Source organism: Ctenopharyngodon idella, chromosome 18, assembly GCF_019924925.1.
Source record: "Ctenopharyngodon idella isolate HZGC_01 chromosome 18, HZGC01, whole genome shotgun sequence".
NCBI lineage: Eukaryota > Metazoa > Chordata > Actinopteri > Cypriniformes > Xenocyprididae > Ctenopharyngodon > Ctenopharyngodon idella.
Window position 1 is genome coordinate 23,148,585 of NC_067237.1, and position 17,960 is coordinate 23,166,544.

Sequence of the window (17,960 nt, forward strand, 5' to 3'; positions counted from 1 at the left end):
TATTTCCCCGTGTCTACTGCAGCAGCTTAGGGTTTATTAGCGCACTAAAGTGATTGTCTGCAGAATGAAAACACTTTCAGGACAGACACTTCTTATCCTCTAATATTTAACAAAATTGCCCTCATTCATTTGGTCTGTGACAGGTGAATTAGCCCAGCAGGAATAATCTCAGATTGCGTTAGTACCCCCTCCTCCCTTCCCCTAAGTCCTTCTCACACCCGTCTCTCCTGATACAAACGACGCTGGTGTAATTTCAACATGAAACATACCTAGTCCGTTTTATAATTTAATTGAGCTATTTATCTGTCTCCTAATGGCTTTTTTGGACACTCAAGATTGATGTTCTGCCAGGATTGTATATTGAAGATCTTGTGAAAGTCGCTGTTCCTTAAGTCACTTTGCTATTCAACAGAGAGAATGAGCCCGGGTCTAATTGTATTCACGGTAATTAATGACTGCAGTTTTAGTTTCCTGTCGCCCCATAGGCAAAGCCAAGGGACTGATGAACCTGAGGTACCAAAGTAGATGCCCAGACCATTGACCCTTGACCCTTAGATTAGAATAACTTTGTAGTCTACTAATTCTGCTTGTGTTATTCTGACTGGCTCCTTTTTCTTCCAGAGCTGCTCTGAGTAACGAATAATGTATACAAAACATTACACTGGGCTTTTTTTTTTTTTTACCTATGTAAAGTGTCTGAAATGTTCCCAGGTGCCAGGAAGAGTGTCCGGTTGGCACCTACGGACCCCAGTGTGCCCTCCACTGTGACTGTCAGAATGGGGCCAAGTGTTACCACATCAACGGAGCGTGTTTGTGTGATACAGGATTTAAAGGGCCTCACTGCCAGGACAGGTTCTGTCCTCCAGGACTATACGGTCTCATCTGTGACAGATACTGCCCCTGTAACTCCACCAACACACTCAGGTGAGACACGCTACCTCATGTCAATGGACTGCAGTAGAATGATAACTGTTGTACTGACAAGAAACAATAGACTAGGGATGCGTTTTTGTACCATTATGGCTATGAGCTGATATTCAGCTGATTTTTTACAAATTTAATGTTAAAAACAAATATTGGATGTTTAATTTCGCATGCCGTATTTTTACATTTAGATTACCTTGACCATAATCTAATGCTTGCTTACAATTAAAGGGTTAGTTCACCCAAAAATGAAAATTATGTCATTAATTACTCACCCTCATGTCGTTCCACACCCATAAGACCTTTGTTCATCTTCGGAACACAAATTAAGATATTATAGAATAAAATCTGATGGCTCAGTGAGGCCTCCATTGCCAGCAAGACAATTAACACTTTCAATGCCCAGAAAGCTACTAAAGACGTATTTAAAACAGTTCATGTGACTACAGTGGTTCAACTTAAATGTTATGAAGCTACAAGAATACTTTTAGTGGACCAAAAAACAAAATAGCGAATTTATTCAACAATATCTAGCGATTTCAAAACACTGCTTCATGAAGCTTCCAAGTTTTACGAATCTTTTGTATCGAATCAGTGGTTCGGAGCGTGTATCAAGCTGCCAAAGTCACGCCCCCCAGTGGTGAACCATTGAAATTTCGAAACACTTATGATGTAACGAAGCCTCGTTTACTGATATCACTTGACTTTCACGCTCGGTAAGTAATTCATGTCAGAATTTTCATTTTTGGGTGAAGTAATCCTTTAATGTTAAAAAAATGAATAATTTAATAACACTATTAAATGGTATCTTTAGCAAATCTCAAAACGAATATCCATTTTTCATTTTGTATGTTATAATGTTGTGATGCCTAATTATGCAGTAATTTAATTAGTGTAGTATTGGTGAATCCCTACAATGCGCTTTGTTTTTTCGGAAAGCAAAATACACTATTAATTTATTACTCTAAAAACCAATTGAGTTAAAAAATGAATGGAATTAATTGTATAATATGCTTATTAAGAAAATTAATTGCACACACACGCGCACAAACACATACACACACACATATACATATATACAAGTGTGTGTGTGTTTGTTTATGCGATTAATTTTATTAATAAGCATATTATGCAATTAATTCCATTCATTTTTAACTCATTTGACAGCCCTAGATATACATATATATATATATATATATATATATATGTGTGTGTGTGTGTGTGTGTGTGTGTGTGTGTGTGTGAGAGAGAGAAAAGCCACTTTTATTATTGTAACAGATAAGTAAATCATAATATAGACATTACAAACAGATAATTTACAAGTTAAATTACTGTTTGTTTTGTTTTGTTTCCATATCATTTGTCAGTGACGCATTTTGCATTTCTTCTGTGCCATTTTTAAAAAGTTGGTCTATGTATTCAATGCAGAAAGTATTGCTCAGGGGACATGATTAAATCATTATATGTGTATATCATTACTTTTACTAAAATCCACAGCTAAACAGCAAACTCACACTTAACAAATATCAATTCAGCTAAGTTATTTCACACAAACAATACATCTTTGTGGAGTCCCCTACCTTCAGTCCTACAATCATCACTTTTCCAGCCAACTCCTCTCGAGTTAACCTCTGGAGCCATGGGTGAGTAAAGAGCTCCATTTGAGTCCATTTGACTTCATTTGACTTGCAAGGAAAAATTTGAACACCTTTCAACAGTAGCATAGCACTTGCTCTTTATCGCGACCTGTGCTTCATTCATTATTTCTTCCTGGCTAATGCAATGTTAATGCCTGGTATGGGCAGATTAGGCCCTGAGACACTGGGGCTCATTACTACATGAAGGAGAGAAAGGACACCCCATTTATCTGAGTGGAGCTCACAGACACCAGGATGGATTAACTCAATGGTTTTAGTTCTCAGATTTGGCTCCCTTGTTCTGGAAACCAAAGTGTTTCTGTTTAGATGCCGTATACACAGCGTGTCTTTAGGCATATTTGTACCTAAATATCTATCTGTCTTTCTCTTTTTCAGCTGCCACCCCCTGACAGGTGAATGCTCGTGTACAGCGGGATGGACGGGTCTATACTGCAATGAGACCTGTCCCCCGGGTTACTATGGAGAAGGATGTAGTGTGCCGTGCCAGTGTGCTAATGGAGCAGACTGCCACGGTCTCACTGGGGCCTGTATCTGTGCCCCAGGCTACACAGTGAGTCCATGTTTATCATTTATCATTGTCTACAGTCATTAAATACTAGTAAATCTTGCCATGCTAAAATATTGTCACCTGAAATTGACTGCTGAGCATTGATTGTTACAGCTGCTAATGTTTTGAATTAAAGGATGGTCTTTTTTCAATTGCCAAGACATATAGGCCCCTATACATCTGGCATTAAAATCACTCAAACCTCTCATTAGTAGCGTTAACACTAATACGTCCTGGACAATGGCTATAGACTGCCTACCAACCTGTCAATCAACCACTGCACTAAAAAAAAAAAAAGGATTTTAATAGTTGATTACATTCTGCTTTAAAAAAAAAAAAAAACAACAGTAGTTTATATTCCAAAAACAGTGACCCTCTCTTCAAAATCAGATAACAAATGGTCGCAGGACACACATTTGTGACACAGGTGCAAACAATGTGTCTTGGCTCACCACTTGTGAGATAATAAGTCTAAACAGGGCCATAGATATGACATATGAAGGTGGCAGAATTCATAATTATATAATAAAGGTTTATGATTGTGGATTTTAAGTGTAAACTGGAAGCACCTTTCAGAGAACATTTCTAGTCAGCACTTCCCTTGATCTTTCTTTGAAAAGTTTTTGTGCCTTCATACTTAAAGCAGAAGTGTCAGCGAATACAGTTTATTGCTTTGAAAATGATCTCTATAGTGGTCTCTCTCTCTCTCACACACACACACACAAAAACACATAAACACATCGCCTCCTGCAGGGAGGCTGGGAACAAGGTGAGAGTCTCTAAGTTCAGTAATGCTACTTTCACAATGCTCATGTCTTATTACACAGCAGGTTTAGACTTAACACAAAGACCTTGCCAAAAGCAGAATGAAGCATTAGGTACAAGGACTCCAAAGTGTGATTTCCAGGCAAGATTTTATATGACATAAATAACTAAATGTTTTGTTATCCAGTTGGTCGCACAAGGCTCAAAATCTGCTCTCTGATGAACAAAGGGGATTCTAAAATGAAAGTGATAAGATGCAAGGAAAGAGCTTGAGAGAAACTGAGAGAGATGATCATATATGAGTGACCTGAATTTATTTTACAGAGATGTTAAAACAGATGGAACAGATTTTTTTTTTTTTACTGAATGTGTCATAGTATTTCTTACACTCCTGTACATCTGGAGAAGCAAACATACTCTTCTTCAGAGCTAGTTCGAGTTAGAGAACTGAGAGAAACCAAAACAATTGTTTGGAAGTAACTAGCACGTTCAGCAAAGTGAAATATTGTTCTTTTTTTCCACTGTTTTTGACATAGTGACTATATTAAAAGGATAGTTCACCCAAAAATGAAGCAGACCCTGATTATGTAACTTTTTGTATAGTCCACTGGTAGCGTACATAGGAGTTTACTTCAAATCTACTTAAAGTACAGTTAAAGGTATATTTCAAATATAAAAATTAATACATAAATAGGAACGCTGTAGCATACTTAAAGTGCAAAAATAACATAAATAGTAAACTATAAGTATGATGTTAAGTTTCACTTAAAGAAAACATACAAGTATACTTGCAGTGTATAACTACTAAACTAGTAGTTTACTGAGAGTATACTTCAAAGTGTACTTTCATAAACTAAAAAATGCTGCAAGTATTGCTAGTAAATTATCAGTATACTTTTAAGTTCACTTGTAGAAATGAAAACCGTACTTGTAAACTAGTTGTGTACTCAAAGTTTACTACTGTTACACTTGAAGTATACTTAAAAGTATACTTTTATAAACTAAAAAGGTCCAATTTAGTCCCAAGTAGTATTGAAATAGTACACTTACAAGTATACTACATTGATATTAGTGTACTTGATACATAAAGTATATTTAAAAATATACTTGAACTTAAGTATACTAAATAAAATGAACTTGAAATATACTTATTTTTTGTAAGGGCAGATAAATACTGCTGATTGTAAATAATGTTTTCTGCGTCTGGCACATTATCATTCAAAAGTTTGGGGTCAGTAAGATTTTTTTAAAAAAAAACAAATGAATACTTTTATTCAGCAAGGATGCATTAAATTGATCAAAAAAAGTGACAGTAAAGACATTTCTAATGTTACAAAATATTTATTTCAAATAAATGCTGTTCTTTTGAACTTTCTATTCATCAAAGAATCCTGAAATTTTTTATATGGATTTCTACAAAATATTAAGCAGCACAATTGTTTTCAACATCACTAATAGTTACAATGGAAAACAGTCATTAGGGCCCGAGCACCGGTGGTGTGAGGTGGTGTATTTGCTCAGTCAATTCTTCTTTTTCTCCATTCTTCTTTTTGCCATTTCCAGACGTTGTACTTTAACGAACTCCTCCTAGAGCTTTAATAAGAAAAACGTCATATTTGATCAGTCTAATCTAAAGGCCTTTGCGACGTTAAATTGCGAAGATCTTGAGTTTTCGCTGAAGGGCGTGTTTGTGGTGGCCTGACAAAGTTCAATGTTTCGCCATGAAACAGGGAGTTGTTGTAACTCAGGCATGCAGTGTCCGATCTGCCCCAAACTTCACAGACATCTATATGCCAATATTCAGTTACAGTCATAGCACCACCTGCTGGCAACAGGAAATGACGTTTTACACTGTGATTAACTCCTAGAGATTGAATCAGATCAACATAATATTTGGTCAGTCCAATCTTAAGGCCTTAGCAATGTTACATTGCGAAGATCTTGAGTTTTCACTGAAGGGCGTGTCTGTGGCGGCCTGACAAATTCGGATGTTTCACCATGAAGGAGGAAGCTGTTGTAACTCATACCTTGCATACATTCAGTGTCCGATCTGCCCCAAACTTCACATGTTTGATAAGAGTTCTGGCCTGAAGACATCTCTATGCCAATATTCAGTTAGTCATAGCGCCACCTGCTGACAACAGGAAATGGCATGCTTTGCACTGTAATTCACTCCCAGAAACACATTTAAATATGCCATGAAGTACCAAACATACTAGAAACACATTAAATCATGCAACACTTGGCTAAGTGCTAAAGTATGCAATTATTGCCACGAAATAGGAAGTTGTTGTAACTCAGACAAACAATGTCGATCTGCTCCAAACTTCACATGATTGATAATAGTCCTGGCCTGAAGACATCTACATGGCAATATTCAGTAATAGTCAAAGTGCCACCTGTTGGCAGAAGGAAGTGTGGCACATCAAAATGACTTTGCTATATTTCAACTGTATTTACTCGCTTACATGCATGTCGCCCACTGTTCACTGTTTTCCTAAGGCCAACGGGTGGCGGTGAGCCCGGGTGCGAGGGCCCTTTCATCACTGCTTGCAGCTTTAATTTTTAATTGTAATACTATTTCACAATATTACAGTTTTACTGTAAATGCAGCCTAAGACTGTTTTACTGTAAATAGTAAGCATAAGAGACTTTTAAAAACATTAAAAAATGTTTAAAAAATTACAGACCCCAAACTTTTGAATGGTGTAGGCAATGTAGGTAATACATTTTTGGTAGCTTCAATTTGTTTTAAGTAGCATATAGCATGGAAAGCTACAATTTAAAGTATATTCCCCACCGCTGAACTGATTTCATCCTTGCTGCATTCAGAAATAATGAAAATATTGCAAAACAGATAAAATAAAGACAGTGCCGCAGGTAAAGACTGGAACGGCAGTGATGATTAAGACAAACTCAGTACCAGAGGCTCTAGCCAACTCCAGCCTTGGCCTGTTGCTGTGTCCTGTGGCAGAGCTACTACAGCGATTTGAACTAGCAGGCGGAGGCACAGACTGTATCTTCATTTTCACCACCTGCTCTTTGTGTTAGATTTGAGGGGCCTGCTGCCAGTTCTATTAAACACTGCTCGAGGAGCTTTGGCCAAGGCGTCTGACCGAGATGCAATGGAATTGGGACACAATAATTTATTTCCAGGCCAGCTCTTCCATTTGGACCTATAGAACAGCAAAGGTTAACAATTTGACCGCAGTCTGGTTGAAAATAATAGGGGTAATGGCCACCAAAACTCTCATCCATAGAGTTCTGAGAGAGTGATATTTATAGGGGTGGGAAAGGAACATATATGCTTGTGCTGCTGGTACTGGAGAGAACGCAGGTGGGTAAATGAGGGACCAAATGTGCTGGTAGTACCACATTGAAAGCGCACATGCCACATTCATGAGTGCTTTCATGACACTTCACTAGAATGCACAGATGCACTAGTAGGAATTTTTTTAACGCTTTAAAATAATGTTCATTACCAAAATAACAGTCATTACCATAACACATTTAGTTATTGTATGAATGACCACTATAAGTGGTCTATTAATGCAGATTGTAACTGAAAAAATTAGATGAATTTAAGATATTGTCATGTTGTTATCCAGCATGATTTGAGAATTATCCCACATTTTCAATATGGTCTCAGACTTTTGGACCCCACTGGATATGAAAATGTACCAATCAAACCTTGAAGACATAGCTCTTTGAATGTACTACTGATCTTTGCTAATGTTATTATAAAGTGAATATTTAGCTTCAAAACTTAAGTCCTGCTTTAGCCTGCTTTTAGAGGAGTTTAGTCACCCAGTTGAATGAGTGCTCTCAGGCCTGTGTCAGTGTAATCTGGAGCATTCACGGGTCTCAATAAATCCCTGTGGTCATTTGTGAGCCAGAGACTCTTTTACCTCCAACCCATTCACCAGTAAATTGCAGGTCTGCTGAAAAGTCGAACAAACTAACTTTCTCGCCCCATATTCGTCTGCCTGCACCGATAGTTTTAAGTCTTTTTCCGCTGAACAGAACTGCCATTGTTAGCAGTCTGCTTGCTGTCACTTTTGAGCGGAACAAAGATAACTGCACGTAGATTGATGAAAAATTAATCCACAGATGTAAGCTTTTCATGTGGGGAGTGGATGGACGAGCGAAGCAGATGGAGAGGTAGAATATTTGAAATGGGGAATACAATGGGGGAACGTGGGAGAGATGGAACCAAAAAGAAAGAGAGAGCATACAAGAAAGAAAAGAGTGGGAGTAAGAAAAAATATTGGAGATGATTGTATCAAAGTGAGCGAGCGAGATAAATGATGAGAGATTGAAAGAGAGGGGAGAAACAAAACATATATAGAGAGAGCGAGAGTCAGTTCCTCTTGGTGCCCATGGCGTCCTGTGGCATATCTTATCTTGCCTTCCTCTTAGACCTAGTTCCAGATGATAATGAGAGAGCGGGTCCTTTGCTGCTCAATCCCCGGCACCGGGGAGACGGAGGCAGGAGGCGCACGGCACACTGCCATTACCCCACTAATTGGGAGTCTAAATCATTTTGTCAGCTGTCAGTCAGAGCCAGGGATGAGGCAAGAAGACACCGGTGATGACCTGCGCTGGGATACAGGCGACTCCCCTGCTAAGCCTGGTAAAGCGCAGAGATTGTGCTGGTGTTGTTTGGCTGGGGAACAGGGTTTAAGAACACAGTGTCTGTCAGTCATCAGCAATGGTTTTCTGGGGGATGGACAGAGGTGCCGTGGGCCAGGGGCTGTCAGCTCATTAAATGCAGCTGGGGAAAGCGGGCCTTTAACACTGAGCTCTGAGCATCCGCTGCCACACTCTGTGTGATACCAACAAGGACACAAGCTACACATGGACTTCAGGTTTTCTGCTGTGCAAATGTGCTCTCTACCTTTCTACTCGCTTGAAATTGTATCTTACTCATATGCTGCCTTGTTGCAGAGAATGTTTTGCAGGAAATTTCCTGTTGGAAGTTTTACGGAATCCTCAGATGGGATTTAGAGTCACACTTCACAACACATTTCTCATGTTAAAGTGTAAAGTTACATAAGTACAGAAAAATTCAAATAACTAGAATCTTACATTTTCTGAAAGAAATGTGTGCCTGCTTGAGCAAAACTCGCTGCCACAATGCTAGGGTTTTGTTAGTAGATGCCAGGGCATTGCTATGTATGTTCTGGGTGGTTTTGCACATTTTTATCCATTTGTAGGGTGTTCTGGGTGGTCGCTAAGTCATTTCTAGGTGTTTTCTAAGGTGGGTGGTTTTAGCATATTGCATATTGCTAGGTTGTGGTACGTGATAGATTGGGTGTTGCTAAGTGGCTTCTGGATAATAAGGCATTCTGGGTTTAGCACGTTGCTATGCAGCTGCTACATTGTTGTAGGTGGTTGCCAGGGCATTGGTATGCTGACTTTAAAAAAGACTTTATATGTAGAAAGACGGTGAATTCGTATTGTTATGAATAGGAGAAAGCGCAACGCGCAATATGGCGGAATAAATCCCGCCTTCTAAATAAGAGCCAATCGCTGATTGGTAAAGTCATCGCATCACTGCAGCTGCCGTTAGAAGCTCCGGTTCCTATAGAAACAGTCAGACGCGCGCTTCCTATAGAGACACACGCTTAGGACCGCGCATGTGCATTAGCTTGATCCAGCCTGAAAAATGCCGTTTTTTGTCATGATTTGAGCATTTAGAAACAAAATTTATGAGACAGTTGTTGTCAGATTTCATTGGTGATTTCAAATATGAAATCTAATCGAACGTTTGGCGAACAGCTTTGGAAAATTTGATGTTTCCCCTATTCAAAGAGATAGGAGCTGCACTTGCATGCCCAAGAGGCGTTTCAAAGATGGCCGGCGAGTGAAATGACTTGTCTTAAAGGGACTTTGGTAATAGTGCACATTTCCTCACAAGGCCACGCAATTTGGGGCGTCATGCATGTGTGGACAAGTTAAGTTATTAAGTTAAAAACTATTGTATGAGCAATAGTAATTATTTGAAAATGTAATATGGACATTATAATGTACTGTACTTTATTTATTTGTATAAATGTATATTTAGTGTGTTGTTCAGCAACTCCGCTGTGTGTGTTTTTCAGGGAGATGACTGTTCCCAAACCTGCCCACCTGGGCTATACGGTACTAACTGCACTTCCACCTGCCACTGCCACAACCAGGCGTCCTGCTCACCAATCGATGGCTCCTGCATCTGTAAAGAAGGTACGGCATACCTTCATACATAATAATGTGCTCTCCTTCTTCCTTAATTCTTATTCCCTCATTTCTCTTATAGAAATGAATAGTGAGAAAACCATGCGAGATTGTGGGTTTTCAAAACCAAACTGATAACAAGATTATAAATTGACCTGTACAAATAAATCAATATGCAATCAATATATGCAATCAAATAGTAAGGAAAAGTTGTAAGCTTTACAATTGATTATTCTAGGACTAATTAATCATTTTCCAATTCCCTCTAAAACAGACGTCATTGTTTAGAGAATTAACCCTGTCTATAAATTGAAATTCAGCATACCTAACAAGCCCATTATACCCCAAACACTTTCTGGACATCACACATCATCAGACACTCCCAAAAAATAGTGTATCCCCATCCGTTCTCCATATATCCATCTCTGTCATTATGAAAAAAAACTGGTGTTTCAATATCAAAGGATCCAAAGTCCCTCCAGGTCACTTTCAAAGGATGCATAACCACTTCGCACTTACATACACATATGGCCTTTTTAGGCTGTAAAAGCATACAAAATTCAGTGTGAATCCACAAGAGCCCTGTGAGCACTCAGCGTTTGGCTGACCGCAGCTAACCGTACCTGTGGGACAGCCCTCATTGTTGCATAAACATGGACTCATCCTGAAGAGCTTGCACCAGAAGAGTATTCGCTCAGGTCCCTTCAGTTTGGGAGGAAGCTCATTAGAGACAGTACCTTTAAAAACCCTCATCCCATTCATAATGCAGAACCCCAGTGTGCTACACAACTTCTCTGCCTATCCCACTCTGCTCTTATGTTGACCTCAAGCCATGCATATATTCCACTCATTGACTGCTTTGCAGTGTGAGCCAAGGGAGACAAGAATTCTCTGGCTTCTGACAAGATGTGACCTCACTTCCCCTTCTTCCCGCTCTATTAATTGAACTTTGGTATAAACCAGAGAAGGTTTATTTGGATAGAACTCCGAAAGAGAATGTCTGTTTTGACAAATAAACAAGTGAAGGAACCAATGGTTGAGTTTGAATTAATAAATTAACAAATGTCTGTACCATTTCTCTCTGCTTTATAGGTTGGCAAGGTGTCGAGTGCTCAATCCTGTGCTCCAGCGGGACGTGGGGTTTGAGCTGTAACCGGACTTGTTTGTGTGCCAATGGTGCAGCTTGTGACCCAATCGATGGCTCCTGTACCTGTTCTTCAGGCTGGAGAGGGGAACGCTGCCAACAGTCATGCCCTGTGAGTATCTTCCCGGGACTGGTTCCATTGTCTCTCTGCCAGAGGCTAGCAAGACTGGCCATTTGATTTATAAATATTTGTCATGACAGGGCAGTTTATGCTTAGCAAGATGGTTTGTGTGTGTGGTTATTCAGGATGGCACATACGGGCTGGAGTGTCGCGAGCGTTGTGACTGTAACCACGCTGATGGATGTGACCCTGTGAGTGGATTCTGTCGCTGTCTGCCAGGATGGACAGGTGAGTGTGAGACCAGTGACATAATCACATTGACTTGTTAAAATAGGCTTTTATGGCGCAACATAAATGCTGGTGGGTTATCTGTGTCAAATCAACCGAATTTCCAAAAAACTTCCCCGGCTCAAATATTTGATTTTGTTAATATTTTTTTGTTTAGAAAGACAACCATAAATAGTGACGAAAGCCAAAAAAATTTAATGGCACAGATGAATGTTTAGTGAGTTATCCACTATTTTGTAGAGGGGGGGTCAAAACAACAATTTTCACTTGAGATTTGGAGCCAGTTTACAGAGGTGTAAAAATGATTTTAGAAAGATGGCAGCATCGTTATTTTATTTTTACACAGAGATTGGTAGGTCTACTAGTAAAATCTGTTGACTTTAGCAATCTTTGTTTCATTATATGCCAACAGTGACAGTTCAAAAATGGCAAAAAGCACTTATTGTGTTTTTTTGCCTCAATTTTGAATGCCTGTAACTCAAGAAGTATTAAAGATATCTTTTCAGATTCTGATTTTAAACAAACTTTCCTTTTGGTATCTTTATTTTAAAGGCCCTCGATGGTTCGATCCCAGAGATATGGGCATGTTAATTTGGCTGAAAATTGTACACATTTTCAGTGGTCAAAAACCAAATGTGGGATACTTTGTATACAGCTGATACTTTTTTCTTTTAAAGAGGAATATCTAAAGAACAAATAATGTTAAAACTAGAAATGTATCTCATTTTTTTCTATCAGCTCACTTGCATAGAACATTCCTGTCTGAGTGCCATAAATAGTCCTTTTCCAAAGTTGTCATGCCTGTAACTCTAAAAGTATTCAAGATATCTTAATATCCTTCTAGAGTCTCATTCTTAATAAACTTTTCTTTTGGAATCTTCATTTTTAAGGCCCTATATAGTTCAGTCCCATAGATATTGGCACCCCAATGTGACTCCATGTCCAAATTGTTGAATTTTACCCATTTTCGATGGTCAAGAAACAAATGTAGGTAACTTTTTAAACAGCTGATAGTTATTGTGTTTAAAGAAGAATGTCTAAAGAACAAATAACACTGAAACTAGAAATGTATCTTGTTTCCCTCTATCAAAATAATTGAATACAATACACCTCTCTTGATGCAATTTAAACGCACATTGACAGACACATAGGACACATTAAATTGATCAAAAGTGACAGTAAAGCCTTTTACATTGTTACAAAAAAATTATATTTCAAATAAATTAAATAAGACTCAAATAAGAATTGTAAAAAAAAAAAAAAAAAAGTATTACAGTTTCCATAAAAATATTAAGCAGCCCAACTGTTTTTAACATTGATAATAATAAGAAATGTTTATTGAGCACCAAATCACTATTATATTATATAATTTAAAATTTCACAGTAGTACTGCTTTTACTGTATTTTTGATCAAATTAATGAAGAGACTTGTTTCAAAAACATTTTAAAAAAAAAAAATCTTACCAACCTTGAACACTCATGTACACACTTTAGTTTATAGCTACACTTTGAGGTTTGGGTTTTGCTCCATGTTAATTAATTACCTCCATTTGAAGGTAAATGTGACCCCTCTCCTCATGTAAATTAGATCTCATGATGATTTTCAACATGATGAAGTACTAAATATCAGTTATTTTATATATCATGGCTGTTTTATAGGAAATACTCAAAGTGTGGTTACCCAGAAATGACTTTACTTTCTGTATAGAGCTGCAGTTGTTACGCTGCAGAAACACAGTCAGTGTGAAAGCACAATGAGAGCCTGCTGTTACAGTTACGCTGCAGCACTTCCTTCACAAGCTGTGTGAAACAGACTTACTACTACTAGTCATATCACTGCTAATCATTATAAGAGTCAGCTGGCAGAATTTTTAAGATATTGAGGTCTCTCAAGATACCACAGTATGTCTTCATGAGACAAATATCCACCCAGAAACATCTGCTGCAGTTTATTGTTATAATAATGGCATTTCCAATAAATATTGCAGTATTAATCTATTTTATCTTTTAAAGTAATCCAGAAATAATGAAATCAAAGTTGTCTTTGTAATCAGGAAAGAACTGCCTTCATCCAGGGGGAAATGCATTATATTTTTTGAAAATTATGAAAACATATGAAATCTCATTTTATTTCAATAGTAAAGCAATAGCACATTTTTTACGTCAGCTCCTGTCAATGTTGTATGTTTAAATTAAACTAATTTTACATATGTGTGTGTATGTTGTTCAGATTATTCTGCACCATGGCTCCAAAAGATGTTATCACAGGACACAGCCTGCAGGCAGATTAATATGAGATCTCTCAAAGCATGAAGCATTTATAATAACTGTTGCTGAACATGTTACCTAATTAGATTGCACTGACCCAGAATGAAGCAGTCATTCTGTGGCTCGCTTATACGGCTTTCACACTGTGCTTACACCTTCTGCTGCAGTGGTCTCAGCACTGTGTTTCTAATATCACAGAAGGGCTGTGTTTACAAGTTCTTCAGCAGTACAGTAGCATGTGAACATGTTATACAACAAGAGAAAAGGAGCAGGTTGAATTGGTAGATGTGCCTTTGCCTGTAGGCCTTCCATAACTCTCTCCGTTCAGGTCTCCAAATTCTGGCCATGTGTATTGGGAAATGATGTGGCTTTCATTATCTGCAAGAAGGAGCCAGCTACGCAGAAATCTCACGCTCTGTATCCTGCCCAGGTCTCCGCCATCTGCCAGGCCTAATGGAGTCACCAGGGTGCAAATAGGCCTCCGAGACTGCGAGCATCTGAACAAAGAGACTATGCAGAGCAGTGATTTATGGAAGCTATCGAGAGAGGCAGAGCTAGACATACATATGTGAGAAGATAGCGTCAGGTCTAAGACTTTAAGAGAATAAGCTACACATGAGATGGAGTGAGAGCAAGAGTTTGCAACAGAACATATGATAAGGAATCTCACACAGAGTCATAAATGGGTTTTTGAGGCTGTTCATTTAAATAGGTCATATTAAATTTTACTTGATTTTTGAAATAAGAGTTTGCATTATGAAATCTGTAACTGTATCTCTCAAAACTTTTATCAAAAGTTAACCATTTATTGAAATTGCGGAGCAATAAGTACTCACCCTCATGTCGTTCCAAACCTGTAAAACCTTTGTTCATCTTCGGAACACAAATTAAGATATTTTTGATAAAATCCAGTGAGGCCTCCATTGCCAGCAAGACAATTAACACTTTCAGATGCCCAGAAAGCTACTAAAGACATATTTGAACCAGTTCATGTGACTACAGTGGTTCAACCTTAATGTTATGAAGCGACGAGAATACTTTTTGTGCACCAAAAAAACAAAATAATGACTTTATTCAACAATATCTAGTGATTGGTGATTTCTAAACACTGCTTCATGAAGCTTCGAAGCTTTACGAATCTTTTGTTTCGAATCAGTGGTTTCGGAGCGTGTATCAAACTGCTAAAGTCAGGTGATTTCAGTAAACGGGGCTTCATTACGTCATAATTGTTTCGAAATTTCAGTGGTTCACCACTGGGGGGCGTGACTCGTATTCTCGTCGCTTCATAACATTAAGGTTGAATCACTGTAGTCACATGAACTGTTTTAAATATGTCTTTAGTAGCTTTCTGGGCATCTGAAAATGTTAATTATCCTGCAATGGAGGCCTCACTGAGCCATCGGATTTCATCAAAAATATCTTAATTTTTGTTCCGAAGATGAACGAAGGTCTTACGGGTTTGGAACAACATAAGGGTAAGTAATTAATGACAATTTTCATTTTTGGGTGAACTAATCCTTTAAGCTTTTCTCTGCTGTGAAATACTTCATTGGCTAAATATTACTCTTGTGTAGATCAAAACTTTCAAGCGTAGTAATGTTTAATTTGGTTATTTTCATTAAATCGCTAAATAGAATGATTCATTAGAAAATCGCCTGAATCAAAATGATTGTTACGAATCCTTACCCAATAATCACATACTGGAAAGGTCACGGAAATTGGCCAAAAAATTATAGTTACTAAATCATTTACATAGAAGAAGTCTCAAAGTTTTTTTTTTTTTTAAAAAGCCTTACTGTTTAATTCTAAGGACCAGAAAGAGGATAAAAATGGTTGTGGAAAAAAATACAAAAAAAACATAATAATATCATATATAAATACATTTATCACAAAGAGTATATGACCTCTTCAATTATCAAGCAGTAAGGTGAGGAAGTACAGAGAAAGTCTTGAAGAGCAGCAGCTGGAAGATTTTTGTGATACAAAGAAAAAGAATGACTACAGAACAGAGGTATAAAACGTAGCGAAAGATAGCCCAAGGACAGGCAAGCTGAAATTGTGTTTTATCAAAAGAGAGAAAGACAGGGATGTGTGAGACGGGAATTAAATGGTCACTTTCAATAAAACTGTGCGTGTCTAATGGAAGGAGGAAGAGAAAGAGACGAAATAACCAGGAGAGAGGTAGACTGAAAAAGCAAAGAAAGATGGACATGCAATATTAGGAGCTCCAGGGGCTCTAGACTGAAGGATTGTGGGTATAACACAGAGTGTCCTGCAGAAACCCTTGCATTACGTGTGCAGGCATGTGCGCTCATGTGTCCACTTAACATGGAAAGTGTGGTGGAAAGTGATGGTGTATGATGGTACTTGCTCTTCGCTCATTAATTGGCTGCTGGTCCCCCTAGCATTTCTCTACTAGAAAAGTCTCATATGCAGACAGTCACTTCTCCTCTTTCTTCTCCCTCACTCTGCTCAAAAGCCCCTCTTTTTGTCACTATTAGGCTTTCAGGGCACTCTTCTATTCTCATTCATTGCTGACAATAAAGGAAGTGCAGGACTTTTTTCCACCCAGCCCAGCAGAAGCTCAAACAGACTCGCCCCTCTTTTGATGTGCGGTGGCTGGGCTTGTCTTAATCGCACATCCCTGTTGCCCCCCATCCGGCCACCTCTCTGTTCTGCCACAGAGGTGGACTTATGATGCCTGTCCCTGAAGTTTAGACCTGGTCTAATTCAAAGACCTGGGACTAATTTCATTTTAATGGGCCGTGCCACTCGCTCAGAAAAGTCTCTGTCAAAGGAAATTGCAAATGAGGTTCCTGGGCTGCAGCTTGAAAGGATGTGTTTGAGAATATGTATGTATGTGCACATCATTTCTCCCTTCTATGCCATCTTGCTTATGGAGTGTGAAATATATAGATGCTAATTTATTTAAGTTGTATTATTAAAGCAGTAAGCCACTCGAGGCTGAGCATTACACTGATTTTATTAAAGGTAAATGGTGTACTTAGGCATAACCGTGATTAAAAATCATTGTGGTGCTTTACCACAAGTGCTAATTGCTTTTAGAATGGCAGCGGCAACACCAGTATTGAATAAATATATCTATTTATAGTTAGGAATATTAATAGTCACAAAATAAACAATAGTTCACTTCACTAAGCTCTGCTCCATGTGGTTACTGAACTGAAAGTGGTAGAAATTAATAAGATTACGAACTTAAATGAATTGTGACATGAATTGTAACATGATTAAAACTGTGGAGACTGCAAATCAGTCTTTATTGACACTACAGTGACCGGTTGCACTTTATTTTACAGTATGTACTTACATTGTACTTACCTAAGAAAATACTGGGTAATAAGGTAACTACATGGATTAAGGTTAGGTTCGGGGTTAGTACCCAGTTATTACCCAGTTTTTGTAATTACTGTAATAAGTACATAGTATGTACATGTGGAAGAGGACTGTAAAATAAAGTGCTACCCAATGACCTGAATAAATATGCAAATTCAATTCATATTCATAAAGAGATTCATATAATAAATGTATATATATATATATATATATAATTTTATAAAACGGTTCCTGTCCTTGATTCTGATTGGTCAATAGCTGTGTTTTATTCACGATAAAACACGGCTATGACCGCTTCACCCAACGGTTCTGTGTATCACTATACAACACCCTTAGCAATCACTCTTAGCAACGTAAACTCATATGTTCTATGTTCATAATAAAAAATATGTTTAAATGTCTGCTGCAATATCTTGTCCTTTTAACAGTTAAGAGGTTTTCCCGTGACTGACAGTGCTAGTCAAAGCATTTGTCAGTTGCGTCTTGTTCCGTGCTCACAACAGTTCCGTCTTTTCAATGTAAAAGTCTTCGCTACTGACTGACACACTCATAAAGACAGTCTTTGCCGCCATCTAATGGCATAATAATGTAACTTCTGTTGCTGTTCACGGTCAGGGATTATTATTGGCTTTTTATTGAAGGCTTTTATTGAAAGTTTACTTCATGAAAGTTGCATTGATACATATTTTTTGCTTTAATATTTGTATTGTGTGGTAACGGTTTTATAAAAGCAAT

At 38.1% G+C, this 17,960-nt stretch overlaps 1 protein-coding gene across 3 annotated transcripts in view; it reads left to right on the forward strand.

Annotated features, from left to right (window-relative positions):
• The window catches only part of megf11 (multiple EGF-like-domains 11), a 128,306-nt gene that overhangs the window by 80,904 nt on the left and 29,442 nt on the right, over window positions 1-17,960 (forward strand). For all 3 annotated transcript variants that reach the window (XM_051869893.1, XM_051869896.1, XM_051869895.1), the window contains exons 10-14: window positions 712-924; window positions 2,958-3,132; window positions 9,999-10,119; window positions 11,203-11,366; window positions 11,501-11,603. In XM_051869893.1, coding sequence (XP_051725853.1) covers window positions 712-924; window positions 2,958-3,132; window positions 9,999-10,119; window positions 11,203-11,366; window positions 11,501-11,603 — 776 coding nt within the window. The remainder of the gene's footprint in view (window positions 1-711; window positions 925-2,957; window positions 3,133-9,998; window positions 10,120-11,202; window positions 11,367-11,500; window positions 11,604-17,960) is intronic.